Here is a 27404-nt window from a genome sequence, read left to right on the forward strand (position 1 = left end):
ATGGAGCCGACTAGCATTGCGCATCGATATGTTTATACAAGAGAGCAACTTATTGAAATCCGACTTGCATTTATTTCTAGTGGTGGGCCTAGCCGATACCCTGTAAGTTCTGTGCTCCTACAATGCCAGAGTTTCTAATTACTATGTTTTTTATGTTTTCTCATGTGTGTCTTGATAGTTGAAATTAACAGACTTAGAGCAGAAAACCATCTTCGTTTAATGATCGAAATGCGCGATAGCCAAGGTAGCATAATTCAGTGTCAGTATTTTAAGTAGTTTAAGTTAAAATTATTTACTTGTGTTCTATTATCAGTGCACCACGGGCTGACACATGTGCCTCTTAATTTGTGCTTTCTTGGTCCAAATTTGTACTATTTTTAATTCAAACATTTAGTTCTCTGTCATTGACAGGAGAAATACCTTCTAGAAATTGGTTTTTTCCGTTGCTTGGAGCTTTTGTTTCCATTCGTTAACGCTTTTTACCGTCAAGACACTCCTTATTTCAGATTGCGGATTCTGTCATATCCCTGGATCCCGAGAAACGAGTACTCCAACGCAAGAGTAAGCCGATAGTTGACACCGCCGTACTCCAAGCCAAATCATCGAAAAATACGGAATCGTTTTATTCTGGGTGAGATTTTGACGGTCACTTATCTTATTACATCTCAGCTGCTCACTAATGTCGCTGAAATTCCAGGGGTGTGGAGATTGTGACATGTCATGGTAGCGACATGACACAGTATTCTACAGGTTGGCGAAGGACTCGTCGTACTTCAGGCAGTGTGTCGCAGTCACCTCTAGACGCTCCCACCTCTCAGCGCCACAATTCTGGTAGTTCGGGCGGGGAGGAGGGCTGCGGTGGCGGCAATGGTAGCGGGGGCAACGGTGGTGGGACCGTACGCCGCGAGTTCGACTGGTCCCTCGGTTGCGGCAAGTGGCGCCATCGCTCCACCAGTGGCTCCGAACGTGGTGCTCATAAGGTGATTTCCTCTATGATTTGTACAACGGCGGGTGGGCGCCATAGCTCCCTTTATGCTACCAAAGGCCTTAGTTTCCTCTTAAATCGAGTTCCACTCATCTTAACAAATATCCTTAAATATAGCTGTACGCATTTTTGGATCCCCCTCCTCCGTTAGGTCCTACTCACGTGGAATAGCTAGTTTTTTGGGGGCAGCGTTGGTATTTAAATACTGTCTACTTTACTCCCCCTTACTGATAAATGGGTTTTTGTCCATGAATGTTTCTTTCTCCTCGTTTTCTATTGAGTGAAGGTTTTTAGACCTCATGTCCCTCCGAGAGTCCCACATATTCGAGGGTCATTTTGACCGTCTCCTAAACCAATTGGAGCACTTTGAGTCGCCTTAGTAGTCTGCCTTTTCATTGCTACCGTGCCTTACCATTATCGCTAATTCCCCTACCTGCCTGCATTTATCTAGATGATGGCTTCTTTTCGAAGCCACTGATTGATCTTTAAGGCGAATTTTCGTTACTGTTTGTGTGCGTCACCTTTTCTACGCTCTCTTGCACTGTTCAACAGTAAGGTTGTTTTCGGGCGTTGCTACGCTTTCCGGTTCTAAGTACCTGCTCTAGGGAATCTCAAATATCGAAGGACTTTTTTAATCTCTCAATAGATTGGTTTGCGCTAAAGCAGTTTTTCCTTTTGTATCTACGGAAGTTTGTTTTTTTTTGGAATTTTTGTTCACCGTAATCTAAATTTGCAGATTGGCCTTTCTTTAAGAGGGGGGATTTTTGCTCAGGGCGTTAATTTGTACAAGAAGCACCACCTTTATTTATTAATCGGGTCTCAATGTTCGTTCATTTGAAGTGCGTTTAGTAGTGTATCGCCTTAAGTCAAGCCTAGGGACGTGGTGAGAAATGCCAATTTGGAGGTTTAAATTATTAGCTCACAGGAGGGCTGGAAGTTTAATGGAGTTGGGGACCAAGATAATGCCATAGCTCGGGTGGACGGACACTGGAGACATTCAAACTTTGTACATGGGTCGTTTTACTACACAGCACTTCTCTTTTGAGTGTCATCGCCAGCGCTCTTTTATCCTCTGTGAATTGTCTGCATCTGCAGGCAAGGAATGTAGACATTGCGATTCATTCGCATTATGAGGAGAACGTTTCCTATTTCATTAGTGGTAAATTGTGTTTGAAGTTCGCGTCTCTTATAAAGCGAACTGTGTAAAGATTGTACCATTTTCTATACTGGGTTTATTGTGTTTGCCAATCGCTTTTTTGTCGGAACGTTTGTTGAAGAGGAAAATAAAGGAGCATAATGCGCTTAGACTATGACAAATTGCTGGAACTCTTGAGCGGTTCGCCAAGGTCTCTTCTCACATTTCAAATCTGGTCTCCCATTTATATATTAGCCTAGCTTCTCATGTCATGAGTCCTTCTCTACTTGATCCTCTCCAGTTGAGACTCAATCCTTATGTTTGCGACCAATATGTCGATTTATGCTTCCAGCATCTGCGTTACTCTTCATTTGACCTGGTCACGATGGCGGCAGTGCCCTTCGCGTCCTTCTTCGGGTCAAGTAGAGCTTTACGCTTGAAAATCATGCCACTTGTTTAACTGCGTACCTTATACCGGCAGTCTTTACTTTATTAAACCAATGAGAGCATAGGGTATTGTTGTTAGATTTCTCTATAATGAAAAATACCAATTCTAGGTGGATGTGAACGCTTAATAAAACCTTTTCATCATCCTTCCCCTCCCTTTTTTGCATTGCAATAAAACCGGTGTGCGCGTGACTGGCGGGCAATAAAGTGCACATGAAACAAGGTTAAATATTTGTCGCTGTTTTATGGTTGTTCCTGCCCCAATTAGCTAATGCATTTTCCTTCGGGCTGATATTCGTAGCGATCCATATGCTTAGCATAAACAGTCCTGATGCTTTGCTTACTCGATAGTCTCGTATACTTGAACCTGCTTTAAGCAACCCTCAAATAGTTCCGGATAATGTCTATCTTCTTCGTGATGGTGGAAGTGATGAATCGTAGGTTGACAAGTTTCCTCGGCGTTTTGAGGGTCAAAGTTGGTTACACCCAGTGAATGAGGCTATGTTGGTGATTTTGAGATGAAACGAATATCGTCTGATTCGATTTGTCTCGTACTGGCTCAAGACTTCGTCAACAACTGTAGAACCCAATCGAAACGCTCTTTCACACCGGCGTTAAGAGAGATGAAGCAGCTGTTAGCTAAATTGTGGGGCTTTGAAAATGACCGCCTCGAAAATAGTTTTACTCTAAGCACAATTCTCTTAAAAATTGGATGAGTCCCAATGTATCTTGCATCTCTACCCCTTCCAGACCGTTTTCTATGCCAGTGGTGGACGTGGTCGAGGGCGTGGCGGCAATGGGAGTGGTGGTAGTGAGGCAACTGAATTCCACCGCGAACAAGGTGGTGGGGTGTTCATGGGTTCGCCGGGGACTCGCGGACGCGGTTTCATGCGTCGGCCCTTCCAACACGGCGGTCAGTCTACTCGTGGTGGCAGGGGTGGTGGTGGTTTCAAGCCCTTCAACAACCACGGGGTGAGTTTTAGTTCTCTCTTACGCCTTGTACAGCGGATTTGGCTTTATTTGAATGAGTTTTAGGCAAGGTTAATTTATATATTACCCAGGGGAAGTAACACACCTGTGATGGCTGCTGAATATATCCTTTTTTAAAGCCTTTGTAGCGTTGCTTTAATGATCTTCCTTGAACCTGATGTTCGACAGTTTTGAATCACTTCTGTGTATCACATTCCGCATTTTTCGGGGCCCCAGTAACAGTCAAGAGCATCAGGAGGGAGAGTAATAATTGGTCACTGGCGTAAGTGTGTCTTGTAAGCCGCTACTTTTGCAGTGTACAAGCTCTTGCCTTGAGGTAAGGATGGCTGCAAAGTTTATGTGCTGCGAATATACTTTCGTATGGCGTGTAAGGATAAAGTTTGTTACCAGGTAGGCGGCAGGGGGAAAAGCTTTCGAAACTGGTTCCTTGAACATTTTATGTAACCACTTCTATCCGACAAATTGGCTTCACTTATAGCTTAGCATAAGAGTTGCCACTACGGCATTGCCTCCGTAGTGCTGTTTCAATATTGGAACTCAGAGACATATGCGTGTTGTCTAGACGGACCACGGGCCGACGGAGGAGGACTTTGAACCCCACGATGAGTACTACAAGCATGAACATCCTCACCACCACCCTTACCTTTCACATCATTACACGTCACACCAATTCCACAAAGATGTCGGATTGGACGACGTGTCTCAGGGTGGCGAGGGACGGTGGAATCATCAAACCTCCACGGCTGCTGCTCAACTGCCTCAAATGTCATCGTCGCAATCTACTGAGCAAGTATGTCTCCTTGTTCTCAGAGTTTTCTCACATTCGTTCAACATGAAGCACGGTGAAACCAATCAGGCAAGATGCAAAATTGAAATCGGGTGAATATAAAGTTAAAGTCTAGTCGGAATTTCTAGGATCCCATTATTTAGTAATTAAATATTGCTGAGTAGGTTTATCTTCTCATTTTGGGAAAGCAGATTAGACCCACCGTTGACCTGGCTTTCGAGTTTGTCCTCAAGCAGGGTGCATATTTTCGGCTTCTAGGCACCCAGCTTTTTGTTGTTAAACGATCGTTGTCTATGAATAGGTGTGGGGCTTTTCAGTTTCCCTTTCACAGGACCGTTGAATGATTTTGATTAACCACACTTTCGAATTTGTTAAGACGAAGTAGTAGCCCAGCGCACTACCTTGTGTAGAACATGGTAGAAGTCTTGGCGAAGATCTACCCCTCGAAGCTAGATGGGTTTGGTTGATTACGCCTCAACCGAAGAAAATTCATAATTTAAGGCTTTATACTTTACTAATTCGTGCGAAGAATCGAAATCGCGAATCAAGTTTTTAATTGCGAAATTGTGAATGTGTGTTTCATAATTGCTTCATTCAACCATAAAGCAACGAGGTTCAAGTGAATAAACAAATTGTGACAGAAAGAAGGCGGATCTGACGAATATGGCAGGTGAACGAGGGGTAGCATTTTGGTGGTCGAACTCTGTGATCTTTTGAGCTGTTGTGCGGAAAGTTAGTCATGAACCTTCCTTCAAACAGATAAAGGCAGGTTTCGTCGATTCAGCGTTCACCAGGACGATATCTTGCGTTTCGACTTTCCCAGATTTGTGAACGATTAGGATATATGTACCGGGAATTTCTGTTCCTAAACCATCCCCAAGAAGAGCTGACTCATGCTTAGTTGAATCACTGTAAGTTTAATCATGGTGGTAGACAATGTTCATCGATGCGAATAATTTGTTTTATCGCTGTTTACAAATTTCTCATTCATAGCTTTGTACATCCGTATTGGGGATAGATTATGACTGGCCAAAACATTCCTGAGAAAGTACGATATTGAGTGGCAGCCTATATCCTCTGAGGTTTGTGGTTTGCCTCTTTAAATACAGACCCACTCCTTCCTTGGTGGTAACTTAAACATAGTGCTTATTTGGCGGTAATCCATTGTCTAATGGGCATCATGTCCATTGAGCTTTCAAAGCCGCATGACTGTACTTGTGTATGACCCCCAGATTGTTTTCTCTTGCGCTCCGCAGCACGGAGGAGGTACGCCACAGCCCCCACCATCACCCTCCAGCCTTCCTCAGACTTGTCAGGCGGCGGTTGCACCGACAATGTCGGAGTCAGTGGCGACGGCGCTGGGTGCGGATCTGGTCACCAAACCCATTAAAGAGGGCTTCTCTTTCATGCCCAACTTCCCTTCCCGTCCATTGGTCGAATCACGAGTACAGGCTACGCCACCACCACCGCCTCCACTTCCTTCGATTCCACTGCAGTCCTCACAATCGAGCTCTACACTGTGGTACTATCGAGACCCCAGTGGGCTTGTTCGAGGTCCATACGATGATGCTACCATGGCGGCGTGGTTCTCTGCTGGCTACTTCCCTATCCAAATTGAAGTGCGACGCGAATGTGATAAGGTCTTCTCGCGTATCAGTAAGTTCCCTGTTGTTCTCGTTTCCGGAGCCGAATAACCGAGATGAGATGAATTGCTTATGAAGTATCACTGCATCATCATTTATTTCCGCGCCTCTATTATCAACAAATGCGAGCATTTTGACTATCCTTTATGTGTGAAAGACCGAAAGATGTTTATTCTAGCAACATATCACGAGACTGCTTTTAACGCAAATCAGAGGCCAGATGCTAGTACGACAGAATCTTCCTTGCATGACTAGCTTTCTTGCACCTTTTTCTTTAAATTTTGAGTAACTTTTACCTTCTTTTGGGAGAAAGATTGAAAGCGATTTTTTAATTGCTACCTTTCAAGATGGTTGAACCTACTACGCCAAAGTGATAAGGCCTTTTTCAAGTAAGCTTCACTCGTTCCCTTGTAGTGCCTAGAATTAAATGGTATTATCTTAACTTTTTGTTGAAAAACGAACATGGTTACTATAGTGCCATTTATCGTTCACAGGTAGGTTCTGTTTTACTCGTTCTCTTCGTTGTCCATTGATCAGTGGCTCTCTGCAGTTTCCCTGGATTCCTAATAAGCCATACCGCCATGGGAGATTTTTTTACTACTGTGCAGAAGACGGGAGGTTGCTGCCACCCGGCGAAAAGGCAACCTGCGGACGCTAAAAGGCTCGTGCACCAATTACTACACGCCTGATTGGTTTTTGTTTTTTCTAAGGGTCTGTCCAAATACGGCTTAGACATTGGTGAATGGAATTCTTTTCTTCTATGTTGGTAAAGTACACTCTCCTTTTGGGCAAAAAAATTTGGTGGTGCTTTTGGCTGTTGAAAGGTAGTCTCACGATTTTGCTGTCCATGAGAATCGGTCGGTTAAAATTTAGGGATTCTCTTTCCTACCTATTGTGAGTAAACAAGTCAAGTGAATGTCTTAACGGTTTTAGCCCTTGCATGTCTGAAGTCATCTTTCCTTGTTAACTTTGGTGTTACGGCCAGCCGATGCGCGACTTTGATAAACCGATATCAATTAACTATACAGGTTCTATTGAGGTCTTGACGCTATAGTTTTCTACCCATTCTTATTGTTTTCTGACCCTTCTATTCGCCAAGAAGCATTCCTACGTTTTCAGGGATGACTTGTAGTTCAATCTTCTCTACAGCGTGTTCATCTTTGTTTTAAAGTCTCATCGGGCATGACTTATGGCGCAGTAGCTACCTTAGGATTAACAAAACTGCCACTATTAATCACAAAGGCGACAATATGACGTCGAGTATTACATCCTTGCATTGAAATCACTCATGAGGTAGGGCATCATGGTAGACGGACCTTCCGTTCACAATAAATGTGGTCATTATTTGTTCAGTCTCTCCATGATCGGAAACAGACTACAAGATGAATATCGAGTGCCAAGGTACCCATCCTGGATGTGCCGGTCCTTCAAATACCGTCCCTTAAATGAGTGAGTCTGTGGTAGGGCCCTCATGACAAGTACAGCCGATTGTAAGTAGTGGGCACCAATTGGCCGAAATGTTGATGGAGTTAGTTCGCTCAAGCGAAGGTGCTACTTAGGGGAACTGAATGCATATAATTCACCTCCCGTCACACTCACTAAATCCTAAACTAGCCGTCTAGCGCTCCTCTTATCAGTATTTTATCAACAACGATTTTGGTTACTTGTAGCGGACTACATAGCCATGCTGGGTCGATTCCCCTTCGTCGGTTCAAGTGACTTGCCGCCCATACTGGAGCATCGTGCAGCGATGCTGGCATCGACAGGGTCAGCTGCGGTGGCACCACCACCACTACCATCCATTGCTGGCATGGTTCCACAGGCACCACCCTTACTGCCTCAACAAATGAACCTGTTACAAACTCCATTATTCCAGTCATCGGTAGCTCTGCCGTCTACTGCTGCTAGTGCATCGATGCCACAGCCACCACAAATTTCTGCTGCAGTCGTTGGTGGACAGTCACCATTGGTCAACCCAAATCAGGTGAGTCCATCGCAGCGATTTTGCTTCCCCTCCCTCTCTCCTCCCTCCTTAAAATTCGATTGGCTTTTCAGTGGTATTACGACGCCTTTTCCAACTTGGTGAGTGAGTGTTTTGGCAGGTCCTATCTGTATGCTTTGCTCCGCAATTTGATTTTCTGTGTGCGCAATTTTTACACCCTGGACTGAATTTTTATACACTTTCGTGCTGACCGTACGCAATTGTTGAAGTGGAGTGAATCCCGGTCGATTTGATGCTCGCATGCTTGCACCAGTGAGAACTTTTTCCTTGAGACTTACAAACCACGTTGAATTGAATTAATGAATGCTGATTCGTCACACATTGGCTCGCGGTGCTGCTCAATCGTGTCTTTTCCCTATGAATGACTAAAGTCGGCGTTCCTCTGAGGTTCCACTTTTTTAGTGCAATTTGTGGAGGCATTGCAACCTTATTTTTAAGAAAATATCACGAGTTATATTCTGGAACTTCTAGTCTTTAGTGGTCTCTTTATGCGCGGAACCAGGAGTAAGCTAACAATCCTGCTCTCTGAATATGGCCTCGGGTATGGAACCATTGTAGATCCCTGTGTAGATTTATCAACTGGAATTGCGTCTTGTGAGGTCTCAAGACAATTTAACCGTGTGGACTACTAGGGAGGGTCGGGTAATAAGTGATATTGCCTCAATCATTTCAGCATTGAAATGAGTTGACCTCGTGTTCGCAATTGATATCCAAGTGAATTATTTAAAAGCTCTAATAAAAGCAGTGGATGCAGTCTTAGCAACACGCTTCGACGTGTTTACTGTTTTAAGGATGATTTAGTGGGAACAGTTTCGAAATATAAAAAATCCAACTGGGCAGACACCATTAAACAGCCTCCTAGATTGGTCAAAAGACGGGGATAAGTCGTGTTCTTGCAGACCACACCTTACTTGCACAACCCATACTGCTAATCAAATACCCGAATGTTTTTGAAAACTGTCAACGAATATTACGGTTCATCTTGTCTAAACCAATGGATGGAAACGTTTTTGCAGGCCGTGAAAACACCTATCACAGCATTAGAAGTGTTTAACTCGAAGACCAAAAATTCCATCTAATGCATCGAAGAAGACGTATCTGAATTTCCGCAGGTGTGCTTGAAAATTACTAAGATGTATTTTTTTTATGACCAACTGACAGTGTCGCTAACATCATCGCCATGAAGGGGGAGCGACGTGTTCCCTTTTTCACTAACACTTGAAACTAAAACTGACCCCATTTTCATCAAGTGCAATGGGTTTTTAGTGTAATATCCTGATTGCGCTTTCTCTTCCCATTGAAGGAGGTAAGCGGCCAAGTGAGTCAAGGTGCTGAATCATCCTTCATTCACTACGGCGATACACGCTCTACGTTACAGGCCTCCAAGAGCATTTTCGATCTGAACTCCCTCACCAAAGCGACGCTGTCAGAGATGGTGAGACTGCAAAGGGACGCCCAACGTCTCTGCGAGCGCGTCTCCGCCCTGGGCATGGATCAGAACCTTCTTGCCAAGTCCTTCGCTGCACTCAGTCTCGGGGCTGTCGAAAACACCGCATCTGCGTCGACGCCGCCTAACATCATAGATTTGCAGCAACTTGAGGCGGCTATCCACAGGCAGCAGCAGGAGGAAAATGAGCAACTGAAGCAACTGCAACAACAACAGGCAGCCATTGAGAGCGTTTCACCTCCACCATCGTCTCCTGTTAAGGAAAAAGAGAATATTAAGGTTGAGGATGATACGGGAAAACTCGCGAAGGTGGAACCTACGCCAGAAAAGAAGCAAGCAGCACGAAAGGATAAGACCGTGAAGGTAGACCAGCCTCCGAAAACACCGCCCAAAACGGAGCTACCGACTCCGATGGCGACGATAGCGAAGAAAAAGAAAAAGAAGTCTAAGGCTGCGGCGGTGGGAGTGGATGCGGAGAAAGTGGTGGAGGAGAAGGAGACGGTGACGATAGTTGCTGGGGCATCTCTTGAACGCGATAGCGACTGGATTGTCGTGCCGTCGACTGGAGCTACATCCCATACACCAGCCCCTGCTTCTTCTACTTCCTCTCAACAGGAACAGGACCAGCAGCAGCAGCCGAAGAAGTCGAAGAAAAAGCGAAAGCCGAAGTGAGTTTCCTCCCCTTCATACTCACAAACGTAATTTTAACACCGCTTTCTCTGCTCAACCATGCATTAACACATCCAAGTATTCTCTTTCAGTTGAAGACGACGAATAAAATTAGTAGAGGAAGAGCTGTAACTTTTCTTGTACATGCTATTCCACTCTGGTTCTAGACGGATATTCAAGGCTTTTTTATATGTAAATTGGTGCCCTGAGAGGACACGACGCTCTATTGTGTGATGCAGCTGCTGCAATTTGTTCCTTGTGTGCATCAAATGTCTGGGTCACTGATACGAAAAATGTTACCCTATCAACTACTTCAATGGCTTAATAAAGCTTCAGTTGACATGTTTTGTAACTTTGCTAAAACTCGCTTTTCCGAGCCCAATTGCTGCTTTCAGTTCATTCATCATGTTACTTAAAGAACCGTTATTTGTCAGATTGTGTGGTTTCAGGAAGTTTGTGTAGTGCCGGTAAGGGCTGGATAAAGAAATGTCCTACATACTGTCCTTTAACTTACCTCTGATCCCGCCAATTTTTAATCACTTTACCCTTGGTATAATTTGTGGATTTGACCAATTTTGAATTTAATTTAGCCCCATTTGCACAATCGTTGCTTACTAATCCTCTCAAGACCACAGAAACATCAATAGAAATGCACTTAAGAGGTAGATGGGACGCCGAAATAACATTCAAGCCTGCCTTTCAAGAATGGCAATGTTTGTAACAACGTGTCGTTGGATCGCCTATTGCCTTTAACACGGATCAGACACTAAAAACGTCATCGTTATTGAGTTTTTTCATGGCCATGGCATTTGTTGAATTCTGACACCGTCACTTTTTCTATCACCCCTGTTTGAATGCTTTCCTCATGCCAGACCGACAGCAAGTGAGCTACAACAACAGGCCTGGGAACAGGAGGAGCAACGACGACGCCGGATGAACGCAGAGCGAATCGCTCAAGCCGAGGCAGAGGCGGCTGCAGCCGCAGCAGCGGAGGTGGCGGAGGCTGCCGCCGCTTCCGTTAAGATATCGGCAGCAGCGCGTCGTCAGCAGGAGGAGGCGCAGCGACTACTGCAGCAGCGCAAAGCCCGTGAGGCTGCTATGCGGGAGGCTGCTGCCAACCTAGCTCACCTTAAATTACCCGCTGCTGCTCGTTGGGGTGCCGCTTCTTCTAGCAATGGAGGTGGTGGTGCCCCTACTTCGATGGCAGACATCTTTGCATCGCAGATGCAGGAAGAAGAGGTGGGTTGATTGCTTGATTTTTACCATTTTATCATTCTCATGCTTTTTGCTTCTATATTGCTGCACTTTTGGATTTGTTCACCGAGGTCGAACCGTGACCCAAAATCCCCTCTGTAATTACCATTGCCAATAATTCAAATACAGGCTATATTTTGCACTTGATGATTTTGGTTATTTTTTAAATCACTCTAAATGGTGATGGCATCTCACTTTTCTGTCCTCTACTCTCTTCAGGATAGAAGTCGTTTATTTCGCATTTTTGAAGATTGTTCAGTGTAGACTACCACGTCATGCTTGAGGGTCGTTTTGCACTTGTGTTTTATTAGAATCTTTTGGGTCGTTGTCTAGTTATTTTGTGAAACGACCTCCAATTTAAAATGCGCTCATTTTTAAATAAAACGTCCGGGATGCGTGTTTAAGCTTTTGATCTAATCTCTGTCTATCCGGCAAGTCTTTGATGTTTCATTTCTGATACTCGCTAGTGGAGGATTGATTCATATACAGTTCTTCGCAAAGGTACATGTCATAATCAGACGTCTTGGTTCGTGATCTCCGTGGACTGGAAGTTTTCCCCGCTTGTTTTGTAAAATCGAATTCGAGCACTTCCAAGTCTTCGTACTTTAGCGGGGAGAGTACCTAGGAAAAGCACCGAATAAAATACCTGACCGGCGTATGCTTCACCATGATTTAACCACTTGAATGACCCCACCTGGGCGCCAGATGGGCGTCGATGAACTAAAAGTTCCATTGGAATCAATCAGCAGGTGTAAATAATTTGCCCTTGGCTAGATGAAATCTACCAGTCCCGGAAATGCCATTAATAGAACCGCATTGTAATCAGTGGACTCAGGTCTTTCTTAATTTCTCACCTTTTTGTGTATGCACTTTTTACGAATGGCAGCGCTTACTTTCTGCTTTTTATTGTTTTTGTTTACCGTTTCATGCGGTAATAGAAGTGGTTGTGGGTGTGTAAGCGTGTATACGCCTATTCGCTATGTTTGCCTATTGGTGAACCTTACCGATTTATAGTTCCTATTACTATTTCTTTGGAGCTACCACTTCTATAGAAAACCTTTTAACGAATGAACTTTTAGCTTAGACTTAAATGCATGAAAAAAAAAACAAATCTTTATTTGTTTGAAAACGGTTGACATGACTAACTGAGGGTGTTCGATTTAGAGATGAGCCCCCTGGGTCGAAGGCTTTCCTTTGCCCCGCAGAAACGCGTTTTTTTCTTCATGCATGAAGTTTGGCTGTACATGGCCTTTCTGCTTCAAATGTTCCTTTTCCTATAACAAGTAACACCCGAATGCATGCCTTAGATCGTAATTAGACATATTTTTTCCCGAAACTGAATGTAGTTTTTAGCGCCTTGAATGATTTAGCTGGCTTTTTCGAATTGTGGGGTTCAACTGATTCTATTGGAACCGCGCTCATCTATCGGGAAACCTGAATTTATATACTTCAGCACAATGGAATTTCCATGGATCATGTATGCTACAGCACTCATAATGCTCGTACTCCAAATCACAACCGGGTACAACCTTATTTTCGAAAAGATCTGTAACCTTTATCCTAATATTTGGTACAACAACTGGCTTATTTCCTTTTGAAGAGTAACATCCACGCCAGACTGACAGACACCTCGATTCTCAGCTATCTGTCGGAATGTTTAGAGTCAATTCTACTCAAGGCCACAACTGGCAATTTCCTTTCCCTCCACTTTCTTTTTCTTGTGGCATTCGCGCTCACTCCGTTCAAATTGCATAAATTCATGGACAAGAGTGTGGCACACAAACGTACTTGGCAGTTTGGAGGCAGAATGGTTAGTATGGTGGTCTTTTTTGTGCACTCGGCCATAAATGATTGACCCTTGCGTCTCCCTCTCTCACGCATGCATCGAGCCACCACACACGTGCATACGTGGCAAAATATGGTGTGGCGTGGTGTACATGGTCAAGTTTGCAGATCTCTCCTGCATTTCTACCTCTCAACAATTTTCATCAGTGGCGTGCTTTCAGACCTCGTTTTGCCCAATGCTTTCCTCCTGTCACCCTCCTGACATGGTGAATCGGCTGACTCGGGAAATGAGTGATGGTGGTGGTAGTGATGGGGATGCTGAAATTGTATTAGGAGAATTCTACGAGAGGGCAAATCACTCCAAGTTATTATGGACTGGGACGCAATCATCGGTGGGAAGTAAAAAAAAATTTAATTTGTGCCTTTAAATCGTCCTGATGTTTGAACTGGTATAGTATTCATCAACTGAAGTGAATGATTTATACCCTTTTTGTACTCCTTTTTAACCCGCTTTTGAACACATAGGCAGATAAGCATCCTCGGTGCCCGAGCTTGGTCAAAAAAGTGGTGAATATGAACTCCTCGTAATGAGGAAGACAGATTGACGCAGTGATTGGTAGCATTTGCACAAATTGTATTCATGACAACCCTGCAGGCTTTCTCTGTGGTGAATCGCCAGGGCCCTCGAGATATCTGAACGCTGGTTAACGTCGCAAATTGTTTTATTGAAATTACGCTACAGCAGTCGGAAATGTCGTTAACCTTAGCCTTCTAAAATGCTATCCGCAATTTAGCTAATAGCTCTTTTTCTACAAACTGCTTCACATGAATGAGACACAACACTCTTATTGATGAGGCATTCAGCTCCGAAAGGTGACGTAGCGCACTTATGAAAATGCTGGCAAAGGAAATGGCAGAGTTTATTTTGGTGTGATATTAGAGGCATTTCCTGTCTTCCGAATGCCAAATTTTGAAGCTCTCAAGTGCAAAATGAATATTCCATTACCAACAATTTTACCTCGAAAAGGTAGAAAAGAGTTAGTTTATCAGTTTTTCGCGTAAAATCCACTCATTTCCTCCTCAGTTTGAGGGCTGGGAGCGGGGGTGAGGTAGGGGCTTTATCTTTCATCAGTGTGCCTCTGCAATCTATTCATTCAGTCACCTTGAGGTGGATTTATTTGTAGTTATAGTATATTTACCAAACTCTGAGGCATCGAGTGCAGAATTCTCTTAAACCATTGCTTGCCCTGTGCTGCAACAAGTTTGTTATAAAAATGATGCATTTTGTTGGTCGCATTCACTTATTACCATTTAAAATTATATGTAATTTATATGTATTCCCGAGTCGTTCCTAACGTTGTGGCAGGGCGTGTCAGTATTTAGGAGAGTTTACTCTCGAATGGAATGCGTGGGGGGGAGAGGGCTATGGGTGCAATTGGGGCTTTATTTTGTCGTGTTAAGCTTGCAACGAGGCTGATCTCAATTAACTTATCTCTCACGTCTCCACCGGCTTAGTTAGATCTCAACTCCGCAAGTGGTAGTTTGGGTCTCATTGACGAAGCTGTCAGGTCAGGTCAAATCGGGTCAGGCTGTCACCATATGCGTATGAGGGAGGGGTGAGTCATGCTTGCAATTTACCATTTCAGCCAGGCATTCACTCTCACCCACTTGCGCCTTCCAAATTTGTTATAGTTTGCGCGGGCCAAGCCTGCTCCTCCTGCAACCTTCGCCTCGAAGTTGGCCGGTGGCTTGTGCGGCTCCGCGTCTTCGACCGCACCCACGCCAGTGGCAACCAAATCAAAGGTGTTTGTACCAGTTGAAGTACCACAGAAAGCACTTACGCAGTCAAAACAGGTGAGGTCGCACGTTTTTGCCTACAATTCAGAAAAACAATGCAACTTTTAAAAAAGTGATATACACCTTGGAACCTAGGAGTATGTGAAAGGGAAGAATCCAACTTTTTCCAAGCTTGTAAAAGCTAAAATTGTTAGAAGATGGAGTATTTTCAGGTCAAAGATCCCGGAGCTTAGGCGTTATCACTTGTATTGTGGAGCACCAGATTTGGTCTCTCTGAAATAAAGCATCATGAGCATGCCTAAGTTGTTAGGCCCATAAACTTTGACCTTTCAGTGATGGTCTTTCGATTAGACTTCAGTTAACCTATTAAGGGAGAAATGAGCACTTTTTACTTTCCATGAGATTTTTGGTCGTGAGTTGAACCTGAAATACTCACTCATGGGCTGGCACAAGATCTACTGAGTTATCATTTCTCTGAGTCCTTTTATCATTAGGAGTGGTGGCAAACGATTGGCTTTTTTGTTTTCCTTCTAGGTTGCTTCTACACCAAAGATGGCTGCTACGATGAGCAAGACGAACGTTATCTCAATTTGGGATCTACCCACCGATTCTAATGCTATCAAAGCGGCCAACTCAAAAAAGACCAAGAAAAAGGTAAGTGCTTCTTTTAACCATTTCTTTTACTGCGCGAGGTGCCTTGATGTCGAGGCGTCGCTACAATACCCATTGGGCCGATTTTGCATTTCTGTGATAGCGTACCGAATGTGCGGTGTGGACTGACCTGAAGTTTAGGTTTCCATTCTCGTTTAGCCCCTTGTCGTCGGAGTTGTAAGTCAACCTAATGTCACACCAGTAGGACCACTTTCAAACATCTTGATGCACTCGCAGGCAACCGGTCCCAAGACTTGGAATTAATGTATGCTTACATCCCACACCCTCTGCTCATAACGGATCTTGGTGCTTAGCAGAACATCGTCTCTTTCCCTTGGGTGTACTTTTGGAGCTGTTTTAACTATGCGGTTACAGTTGTCTCACTAAATTTGCCAGGACACCCGCAGATACAGCTAACATCTAATCTCCTCTAAAGAGTTATATGCGACTTTTAAACACCATTCGTATTCTGAATTAACCTTGCGTATTCCCTTTTAAATGAACCAAGCTGCTCGTGGTGACCTCATCGAGAAACGTTTGAATGCTATGCACTCATTCCTGTCTCCAGGCCCTGTTCCTTCCTTTATACTTTTTTACCAGAAAGGCTTGTGTAGCCAGAATAGGGGAGGCTTGCCATTCCCTCAGTAAAACTTCCTCCTCGCCTTCGGTTCAATTACTTTGGCATGTTGTAGCAAGTGTTATGTGTCCTAGTCGCATCGGAGGACATTATCAGATGCACCCACTTGGAATAATCTTTATTGTCGGTACGCAGAAGGGCCGTAAAAACAGACGAACTTCGAGGAATTTATCGCTCATTTAGCGTTCTTTGGCACGTCAGCCGAAATCGGTGCACTTTTTTTTTGAAGTCGCAAAGGACGTAGGGCCGAAGCGTCTGAAAGTGGATTCATTTTTACGCTTACTGCGGGCACCTACTATCACGTGGGCCAACTCCCTAAACTTAATGAACAGGAGACGGGTGAAATGATTACAGTGTTCTGGAGACAGGCTGTATAGATTTCTTTTCTCTCACCGACAAAATATCTGCTACCTGTGAAGGCAGACAGATAGACAAAACCAACTATCCTTCGGGAGATCAAAACAGCCGATCATTACTTAAGTGAAATTTGTGCGTGAAAAGCACCTAGCTACTTAACCCTTACGAGATTTGAATAAATTGCGTGCCACCAAGGCAGCTCTGCTGTCCGTGTGTTTGTGAAAGAAGTGTATTGTTCTCCAAACACGGACAGGAAAAAGAAAACGCTTCAACCTTTGTTTGAGTGGAAAGTGGAGAATTATTTCACTGGCTGGATGCTCCTTTCAGAAGGCGAACGCGAGCACCCATTTGCTCACGGGACCCATCATCTCGTTGGCACCGAAGGCACGCGCGGAACTGGTGCGGTGGTGTGAGGGCCAACTCTCCGGTTTTCCCCGGCACAATGTCGACATTCCAACTCTCATCTCCCTCCTCTGTGATATCGAGGAGGCCGAAGATGTACGTCCATCCATCTCTCTCTGTCCGGATTTGCGCACACCTTACCAGATTACTCTCCACGTTACTCGAGCCTCGACCTACAAAGGGCGTAGTTTCCTTGAAAATGGCATTTTGATGCTTTTGAGACGAAATAACGACTTTTTTATTTCCAACAATGTTTGATTACACTCCCGCACCACCAATGAGGGTAACTTCTGAAGCGCTCGAATTTGGCAAACCTGAAACATCGACTTCATTTCTTCTCTCCAAATTGACATGGTGGATTTTTTTTCCACTGAGCAAAACGAATACTTTGTCGCCTAAATTAGACTATTCAGAAACGTTTCTTTATGATATTTTATCCTTCTTAGTCGATTTGCTATTTCACATTTCGTTGGCTTATTAAAACGCCCGCACTTGTTGTTAAATTGCTACCTTCTAATCCACGAATAAGGTGCGTTAGTTTTTATTCCATAAGCGTAGATGCACGAGCAAAGACATTGATTCTGACGGAGGGTTCGTTGCAATCACACCACCATGAGTTTACAAGGTATGCCTGGTTGTGTGTCATGAGATCTCTCCGCTGGTTCACACGTGGATGTGGGTGCACCTGCTCACAGAGTATTCGCTTTTCAGCTCGAGTCGAGGCTCAAACATGACCGACTTTTTGGAATGTCGATCTGCCATCTACTGTTACCTTGAGCGTTTCAAACTAGTCATTGCTTTTGACATCCTCCATTTTTAGTGGTGAAGTTGGGTAGTTTGGGCTTGCAGTCTTCAAGCGAGATGGCAACAAAATCGGTTGGTTGATTAAAATTTCTTTGTATCATCTCTTTTACAGTCGGTGCTTCGAAAGTGCCATTCAGGTAGTGTAAAAATGGCCACCGTTTTTTTGCCTTCCAATATTTCCATCAGATTTTGGAGGAGCGCAGGACACATGCTCGCTTTCCTGCTTGAGGTGGCCTTAGTCTCTCTTCCACTTGGTCTTTGTTCACATTCACACCGTCGACCAATTTTCTGCGCATTCTTTCAACACCCATAGCGGCAAATAGTGTGGTGCATTTTATTACCAAAACGACCAGACTCTTATCAGGGAACATCACCTTGGTGATAAAAGTGTTTTGGTGGGGCAAATTGGTTGATGTCGCCCACACGCATAACTTCGAACCCATCCGCTCATTCACGATCCGCTTTCAGTTCCTGCTTACCTTGGTGTCTTAACAAGAACAATGGGGCTTCTCGCTGTTCCACTCACCTCTAGATTTAGCCACTACTCTAGTTCTGCCGTTTGGTGGACTTTATTTGGTCTGCTTTCTTCGACCAACTGCCTCTCGGTTACTCCTGGTTTAGTTTTAAGGATGAGCAGTTGCTCTTCCCCTTCTCCAATACCCTGAGGCTGGATTGATTGTGGCAGGGACTGTGGTAAAGCTGGAGAGCACTTCAATGTTTACCCTATAGACTATTCAGGGTTGATGCGACCTCACCTTTATGCAGCAAGGGCGCTTGAATCGCCGTTATTGTTCCTTTTTTTTTCGAAAAAAACTAGGCCATAGTACAAAGTCCTTTAGTGACCATCACATTTTTCTCATTACAAAGCTGCCACAGCATTTGTTTCGTTAAAATATGCTACCACTCGCGTCACATGCAATTGTTAACAGTACGTTTTTTGCATCTCGACACATTCAGCTGACTTCAAAGTAATTCAGGAGTTAAGTTGCCTATTCTCGTTCTCTCACTCAGGGGGGAGGGGTGCAAAGCTCTAATCTCTTGCTCGCAAATGACGCTCTTCATTGACGTCCTTTTTTCTTCACCACCAATTGCAGGTTCTTGAGTGCATCGAATCATCTTTCGGCAAGTCGCAACGCGTGTCCAAGTTTTCCAAGGCCTTCGTCGAGAAACGCGCTAACCTCATGGGTGCCACTGCTTAAGAAGGTGGATGGGTAGGTAGGTGCGTCTTTCTACAACCTGACTGAACGATCGCCTAATTGCGCAGTTGCAAGAACTACTAGGTCTATCTCATACTGCGTTTCTTTCTCTCTCTCAGCTGGATCGTCATCACCTCTTCCTTCTCTCCAGCCTCCAGGTCCTCCTCCTATCATCTTGGTCCACACTACCATCTAGTTTTGCAGCGTCAACACTGTGTCTGTGTCTCTTTCTGTGAGTGTGTTCTTGTGTGTCTCTGCGTGACAGACACCCATCAATCACTTTTTGTGGTCCAACTTTCCCTTCTCATCTCTTTCATCTTCCTTTTGTACACAATGTAACTCCGGCATAATTTCGCTTGTGTCGCGAAGGTTCACCTACACCGCTCCACTTTACTTCTCGTTCCTTTTTGAATGCGCGCACAGCTTTCTTACTCCGATCTAGTACTTGAAAACGCTCCTCTCTTTTCCTCTCAGCCTCCGACTTCTGAGGCAGCCTGAGCACCACAATAAATCGGGAAAACTACTTTTTATATCTGTATACAATATATTGAAAAACTCATGGTTCATGAACCTAAGCCAGCTTGTCTTTCTTTGAGTGCTTTCAGAACTGGCATCGGTGGGGGAATTGGGTTTGTTTGCGACATGATTCGCGGAGAGAGAGTTCTTGTGGGGAGGAGTTTGGTGCAGTGCTGGTTGAGTCATGGGGTTGTCTAGTCTAAGGCACGTGACAGTAGGTTTTCGCATGTAGCAGATATTTTGTTAAGAAAATAGCTTTATCGGTGTACCGGAGCGGCTGCACTGATATGTACAGCTGTTGCTGGCTTGCTGCTGTAGGTTAGTTTGTCAAATCATTACTTATACCCACAGAAAAGTGCAAATTTCACGTAGAAATCAAAAACGCAGTTTGGCGGTGAAATCAAATAAACACATTATCGTATGAATCTAGATATTTGTACAAACACCATTAAGCATCGCAAATAACTCGAAGCTACTTCAATCAGAATGAGAAATGTCAGTCACTTATCATATCTCTTTGTTTTCTTTAGCTGATACCAATGTTTGCATTCGTGACCCCCAATAAGCGGTATTATAAGATACAATAAGGCCGAATCCAAATAGGTATCAAGCACTTCCGTCCAACCAATTTTCTCACCCTTTCTTAAAATTCGACAGTTAGCTAATGAAGAAATGAAACGGCTTACCCACCTGTAATTTATATTCCTATAACCAATGGAATCGGAACCTAATGTGTTTTAACCTATGTGGAAATTGTGCTTTAGGTTGGTAAATGCTACTTACTAGTTAACAGTTCTATTAGTGAACCTTTTAAAGACACTCAGACAAGTTGGTTTCAATTTTTAAATCCGAATTTAGGCACAATTTCTCGCTGAACGCTCTCCTAAGCGTGAGTTACTTCGAAAAATTCAGGTCCAAAATAATGGTGCTAGATCCCCTATACATGCTTAAACAACTGTTAAGTGCAGGAAAGTATTTTTCGGGAAAATTTATAAGTAGGGAACGTATTACTCTTAGGTGTATCGCTAACACTTACAACCTTTATGAACAGTTGTAGGATTCTAACCCAATAACCTATTTGTTATAAAGAGCAGCAATTCATGGATCCAATCGATGCTTCTGAGTCGACAGGGGAGCAAACAAGCCCTGATACGTTCCAGACAGAGGGGAACAATGAGGATAAGTAAGCTCTTTTTAGCACTGAGGTGCCACAATTTTTGCTCATTATGATATGATTAGGTCGGTACTTTAGTGTATTCTGTTCATACTCTCAGTTTTGTTATGGATAAAGCTATGTGCAAATTATATTTTAATGATCTAAACAGAAGTTGTTACGTTCTACCTTTAGTACTTTTGACATAGATTGGAGCGGTGAAGTTTCCAAATGGTGTGAGGGGCAAATCCTTCGTGAATCCACGGAATCTTTGACGAGGTTGCTTCTTGAACAAGTAAAGGAGCAGCATTTACAGGTCGACCAAATTTTCCTTGCATTATATTTGCTAGTCCCCGTTACTCTCTCCTTAATAGTCTTCCAAATACTAAATACGCCAAAAAGCTTGTCTGTGGTTTTAATGACTTTCATTTATATCCAGCTTTTACAACTTTTCGTTGTACTCAGACGAGAAACTCTGTTGCTAATTCTGCTACGATTTCCACAGATAGTTTTTATTCGTACCCTCTCGAAAAATCGGTTGTTTGGTTGATTTGAATGAATCGTTACAGTATTGTGTTAAAGGTAGAACACTTTGAACTCTCTACGAAATTAAGCAAGAAATATTAGAAAATTGGACATTTGATTCAATGCTTAGTGCGTTAGATTAAAAGTAATCCCTTCTTTGATTGCCTTTGATCAACAGCTTTAAGTTTAAAAGAGTATGCAAAGGGGAAAATGCCTCAGCTGTTGATGAAGAGGCATACACGGGAGAGAATGGGTCCAGTAAGAGTGACCTTAACTGTAAGCTGGTTTTGAGATCTGATGTAATGCAATGCCCCTACATAAGTATTTTAGTCAAGTTTTGGATGCACTCCAACGCTGATAGCAAAACGAAAAGCAATCGCTCATTTTTTGGGAGATTAAAAGATTTATTACCCATTTCTTTAGTAGATAGCAGAAATGCGAGCCAATGAAGCTCGTCATCAATCAAGCATCGAAGATATTAGGAGGAGTTATGACAAGGAGCTTCTCCGTCTACAGACTCTCCTTACAAAACACCAGGTATTAAATCGTCTAATCACCGCTCTAATAGCATTATGAATGAAGTAATCTACTACTGCTTTTGTTCCTTCTCCTTTGGAGACTCGTTCGGGCATCAGTCTTAATGGCTCGTCGAAAGAAGTAAAAGACGTAGGAGCAGAAGAACACGCTAGTGAGGACCCAAAGAGCACATCTAGGGAGACGGAACTTGAAACGGAAATTGATCTACAAAATCACTTGATCGAAGGCTTTCAAAGGGAGAATGAGGCCCTAATGAAGGAAAACAAAGAACTAAAACAGGTGGCTTCTAGCTTCTCATTGGCATTATGATTGCTACAAAAATTTGGTGAAAATTGCTGTTATCTTCATGATGTGATGCTTTTGCAAATTTACAGCATATTTAAACTTACAATCAGTTAATGACTAGGTATGAAAACCTTGAATATCATTAGAAATTATTCCTTGCTTTTTTGTAAAACAACAAGCTACTGAAGACAATAGTCCTGTCATGGCTTTTTAACAACGAGGTATGACGATTATGCGAAGAGCCGATAAGTTGGACATGTTAAGTATTTAGCTATCTGTACCCATCCATCCTATATCCATCTATCCATCCACCCATCCATCCATCTATCCATCCTGTACCCATCCATCCATCCCGTTTCCATCCGCTCAAGTCGATTCTGTTTATTAATGAAACACACATTAACTTAAGTACACCGTATGGAAATTAAATAACCAAACATTCAGCATTGCATCAAGTTTTCATAATCTTCAAGAAACTGGCCTCCACACTCATTCCCTCGGAGGATGCAAATGCTATTGCAGAGAGGCTAGTGCACGAGAACGCCCGTTTGCAAATCGGCTTTCAACAAGTCAAGGATGAACTGAACGCACTGAAGTCCACCCACGAGTCGGCTCCTAAGAACGAAAAGAAAGGTATCGGTAATAATTCCCTGGCTGGTAAATGCTATTCATCATTTTTAAATAAATTTCCTACACAATTCTTGTTTTGAAGGCAGAAAATGTTTTAACCGACGCAGTATGGGGATGTGCTAATTAATCCACTTATTTTAAAAAACCATCCTTTTAAATGAGCCCTCATCTTTGCCTAACTGTTGTTACGTATTCATCTGCACTAATAGCCATGCTTTAGCATTCTTCGAAATAATTCTGTCCTTGATAGTTATTTTTATTCAAAATACTGTTAACTTAAATGGGGGAGTTGACCTCACACTCTATAATTTCTCTAACTTTTAAAGGTCTAGAAATGTAGGTTTTTTATAAAACTCAAGTTAAAATCACTTTGTTTTGTAGAAAATAGCACCCATAACATACAGGAGGAACTGGAACAATCTCTGAAAAGACTTGAGGAAGAGAGAGATCTGAATCGTGGGCTTCAAGACTTCCTGCACAATCTGGAAGCTGAGGTAACCCCATATTTTTCCCACAAGGCACTCTTTTAATAGCTCAAACAAACCAAAGAGGAACAATCCCGCTTACAAAGTCTCCTCTCCACTTCCGATTCAAAGCGGATGAAGGAGGTGAAAGATCGTCAAAACCGCATCGTAACCTTAAATGCGGAACTGAAAAGGGTGCGCCAGGACTATATTACGGCAATGCAACGAGTGCAGGAGAAGATGCGATGGCAAACCAACACCCAGTCCATCTCTCGCCGACACGTGTCCACGATCAAAAAACAGGCAAGGTTCCTTACTACTTATTAGTCAGTAGGCTATTACCGCAAAACGTATTACTGCTGCTCTATGTCTAAGTGCGCTAAATTTCTCCATTTCTATCCCTCTAGAAGCTTGAAATAATGAAATTGAAAATGGAGCTGGAGAAGAAACAATGTATGAGGTCCTCGAAAAGTAAAGTGGAGGTAATTAACATAATTTATTCTAAAACTTCGCTTTTTAAAATTGTAATTCAAGGATTCGTGATTTAACAAACATTTTTTAATATTTAGAATCCTTTCCTAACAACGGTAACAATGGATACTCAAACAGATCACATTCAAGTATCTACGGCTGAGGTAGACCTTCGGTTGTACCGCCTATTTTTAGACACAAACGGCAGTAACTCCAAAAGACGTCCCAGATGTGGCCACTCCTGCCGGTGGGGGCACCGTAAGGCGCTCTTCTTGACAAGGATTTGAATTAATAGCTCGTTTTTACTTTTTCTTCTTCTTTTGATAGGAGCATGACTTTGCACACGGAGATGGTGACACACGATATTCAGCCCTCGTGGAAGAACTCCAGGAAGAATTAAGAGCGTCACACCAGCGTAGTAAACGATTAGAGGCACAATTAAATACCTTAAGTCGAGTCCACATGGCTGTGATCACAGGACGATCTCCTAAGGAGGCCTTAAATTGGGATTCTGGTGTGAAAATGGGAAAGCTGAATTTTGAGGGGTATGTCGAGGGATATATGAAGAGGTCATGCTATAAGGGCAGTGACCGCACGCACTTTCGTTAGAAGTTTCGGCCGTCTTACTTTAGTTTTACCATTTACAAGGAGGTTTTTGGAGTAACTTTTACCCATTTGGAAGGTGTTTTTATAAATATTACCACCACCTAAATTTTTAACCATGTTGATACGCATAGTGGTTTTGTCTCTAAAGGTAATTTAAAGGGCACTGGTCCGGAAATAGGTCTATTACAAGCACAATGAAAAAGTGAAAGTAAAGATGTCGAGCCCAACGTCACTGGTGTGGGGACCGAATTGCCGAAAGAAATTCTTACACAACGACGAAATAGTTCCCTACAATGCCTAGTCCAAGGTAGATCCCTGAGGTTCTGTCCCGATTTTACCCCCTTATTCCGTCTGATTGGCTTTCATAATTATCCTCATATCCATTTGGTAGTAGAAAGTGTCGAAATTCAGTGATTAGTTTATATTTTAATACTTGTATGCTAGAGTGGGTAAAAGCTTGTTTGAATTCGGTCCCGTCCCATTTCTGGTCGTCATACACAAACAAAAAATGTGGTGTTTGCCAAAGCCGACTGAAATTTGGGTGGTTTAATGCCATGTATCCGATCTAAATGTGGTTTCTCCTTGATGCAATTACCTAACCCATCATGTTCTTAGCCGGGTTCGCGAGGTGTCAGACATAACCCATAGCAATAATACCGACAATCTTACACTTAAAGAAGTTAAAAGCTTGCCACTATAAAAAAGGCTTTCGAAAGACGATAAAAGTAGGAAATTGGCAGTACAAGTGGGCTTCAATGCTACCCTCGTACAATAGACCCATATATCAAAATAACTTTCTTCTGTTGCAGACATCTCAACAACGAACGTCCAGTCAACAGCAAGGACGAGTGCTCTGCTTCCTATTGGCGCTCTATTGCTGAAAAACGCACCCACGATGTTGCCCTCTTGAGCAGGGAGATGGACAAACTCACCAACTTACTGACGGAAATTAGCACGCGAAAATCGCTTACAGCAGGCTTGTCTACGCAATCCGCTAAGGGAACTGTTTAGTTGTTGGAAGAACGTTGTTTCAGTGGAAGTAAATTGATCAGGGTTACTAACTTGTCTGTGATTTTAATAATCTGTTTCCCTCGATTACGAAGGAAGTCAAATGTACTTCTTTCGATTGTTTGTGAAACACACATGAAAATCTTTTCTTCACAACCATTAAAATCAAAGCAATGCAATTTCATAAAAGCAGAAAACTACAAATCTTGAATGCGTTAATTATGTCTACAGCATTGGTAAAGAGAAAAGAAAATAGTCAAGTCGCAGGGGGGAACGGTGGTGTCTAGTGCGAGGCCGACCGACATCAAAGGCGATGAGGATGACATTTTTATGTCGTAAGAGCCGGAGATCACTATAGAGCCGTAGATGACGGGGCAAGTTATCCCGTCATCGGGACTACGTAGGCAACCAATTGGTGTATTCGTATTAGCAGGTTATAACTAGGCGGGAGAATGGCAACAGAAATCCCCTACTTATCTGCATGAGTAGAAATAAGATACAAATTCAAAGCACACTATTTGGAAATTGGAGGTTCTCAATTCTTAATGGATAAATTAAGGCTACTGTAAACTAAGCGCCAGGCAGATTAAACAGTCAAGTAGATTTTCTCCGTCCCTCCATTCCTCATTCTTCCAATCTGCCAACTCCCTCACAAGACCCCTTCGCCATTCCTTGCAGATGTGATTTGATGGTCGGGTAGACGCCCGACATGCTCCGTATCCAACGCTTCATCAATACTTTAATAAAGGACCGCTTAACTACTAAATTTATGGGGATGTCATTGTGTGCCTAATGAACCCCCTTTCTTCACAATACCCAGTAGTGGCCAAAAAACAAGGAGTTTGGACATCTAATCAACTAATTAACCAATTACGAGAAAGGTAAAGTGATTAAAAAGTAGAAGCATACTGCAGATGCCATCCATCGCTTGTGCATCCCCAGCCTCCACACAAATCTGTTCCAGCAGTTTGGGACGATGCGAACTTGCCGTCGTCGACGATTAATCCCTAATGCCGGGTTGTGGAGGTGGAGGAGAGAAGGAAATACGCCAGAAGCGAATGCGTCCACCACGATGCGCTACGATTAGGCGTCGACAGTAGACTTTTACATCGCGGCCGGTGACAGGTGTGGTCTAAAACTTTGCTCCCGTACTTCCGCCTGGTTGCATAGGTGTATTGTAATAGGCGGCAGTTTTTCTACTCCAAATTTGTGGAAGAGACGAATGATACGGTGTGATGGTATTAAGCGAAAACCTGTCAGAAGTGTGCCCACAGGAATAACAAAAGCAAACAAGCATTGTTGATGACAAATGGCAATGCTGGAAAGGGCAAGTGTGTCACATTAACACGTCACGATGCGGTGCGACGATCTTCCACCTGCTTGATCCGCTCTGAATTGGAAGTGAGGTAAAGGTTTCGTTAGTGGAATTGTTCCTCTCCGGTTCGTTTGAGCTAGTAAGAGACTGATATGTTGGGGAAAGCATGGAATTAGCTCGACTTCAAGTTTGTGGAGGATACCTCGAAGTCCACGGTTAGGACGTCTCTCTCCCTCACACCTTTTAAGAGCTAATTCTTGTTTTCCTTGTCAATCGTGGGTGCTAATTCACGAGTTAATTCTAGCATTTTTTGATTTTCAAACAGTCTCGAATTATTAATAAGAAATTAGTGAATAATTCAACAAAAAAAGGAGCAAAGCTTCTGATTATGTGGATAGGTGAAATGTCACCACTGGAAATTCACAGAACTTTTGACAACTCAGTTTATCTAAACAAAAAAATATCAGTGATACAAGGCATCGGACTGATGCCTGTTGGATGACGTGTGTCTATGTCTATCTGCAAAAACTAAGATTAACCTAAAAAACTGTGCTATGTATTTGAGGTCAGTAAAATTGTGCAATCATTCATTTCTACAAACGACAATCGTTCACGCCGATAAATGTCACACTCTCCGCGACCATGAGGTCAATCTTTGGGGACAAATGTCCGAACACCCCCGTCCGTCGTTACTTCAACACGAATCCATTTTAGCGTTCTTTTTTATTCCTTGTGGACTTGGATTTACAAGCACCATTTCTGGGTGTAATTTCTTAACGCTTTAATCTGTGCTTTTGGAAGGAAGATTAATTATTATTGCTTCCAATACAGCCTTTGTACATATTTATTGCATTAAAGTGCAAGGAAAATGATGAAAGTTTTTAAAAGTCGCTTTTTGAATAAGTA

General features: G+C 43.1%; 1 protein-coding gene across 1 annotated transcript; it reads left to right on the forward strand. All coding sequences in view use genetic code 11, as the record gives it.

Moving 5' to 3' along the window:
- Positions 1-25186, forward strand: EGR_03786 (PERQ amino acid-rich with GYF domain-containing protein 2; the record flags this gene model as incomplete). Its single annotated transcript, XM_024493035.1, has 25 exons — positions 1-102; positions 507-631; positions 698-980; positions 3318-3539; positions 4120-4347; positions 5601-6000; positions 7658-7971; positions 9293-10104; positions 10978-11344; positions 14837-14998; positions 15476-15595; positions 16914-17084; positions 18887-18977; positions 20594-20687; positions 20853-20973; positions 21609-21719; positions 21801-21998; positions 22478-22637; positions 23016-23128; positions 23168-23380; positions 23506-23580; positions 23668-23733; positions 23765-23827; positions 23897-24114; positions 24985-25186. The coding sequence occupies 25 exons, from the start codon at positions 1-3 to the stop codon at positions 25184-25186; spliced, it is 5031 nt and encodes a 1676-aa protein (XP_024352496.1).
- Between the last annotated feature and the right edge of the window lie 2218 nt (positions 25187-27404).

Source organism: Echinococcus granulosus (genome assembly GCF_000524195.1).
Source record: "Echinococcus granulosus chromosome Unknown EG_S00021, whole genome shotgun sequence".
NCBI lineage: Eukaryota > Metazoa > Platyhelminthes > Cestoda > Cyclophyllidea > Taeniidae > Echinococcus > Echinococcus granulosus.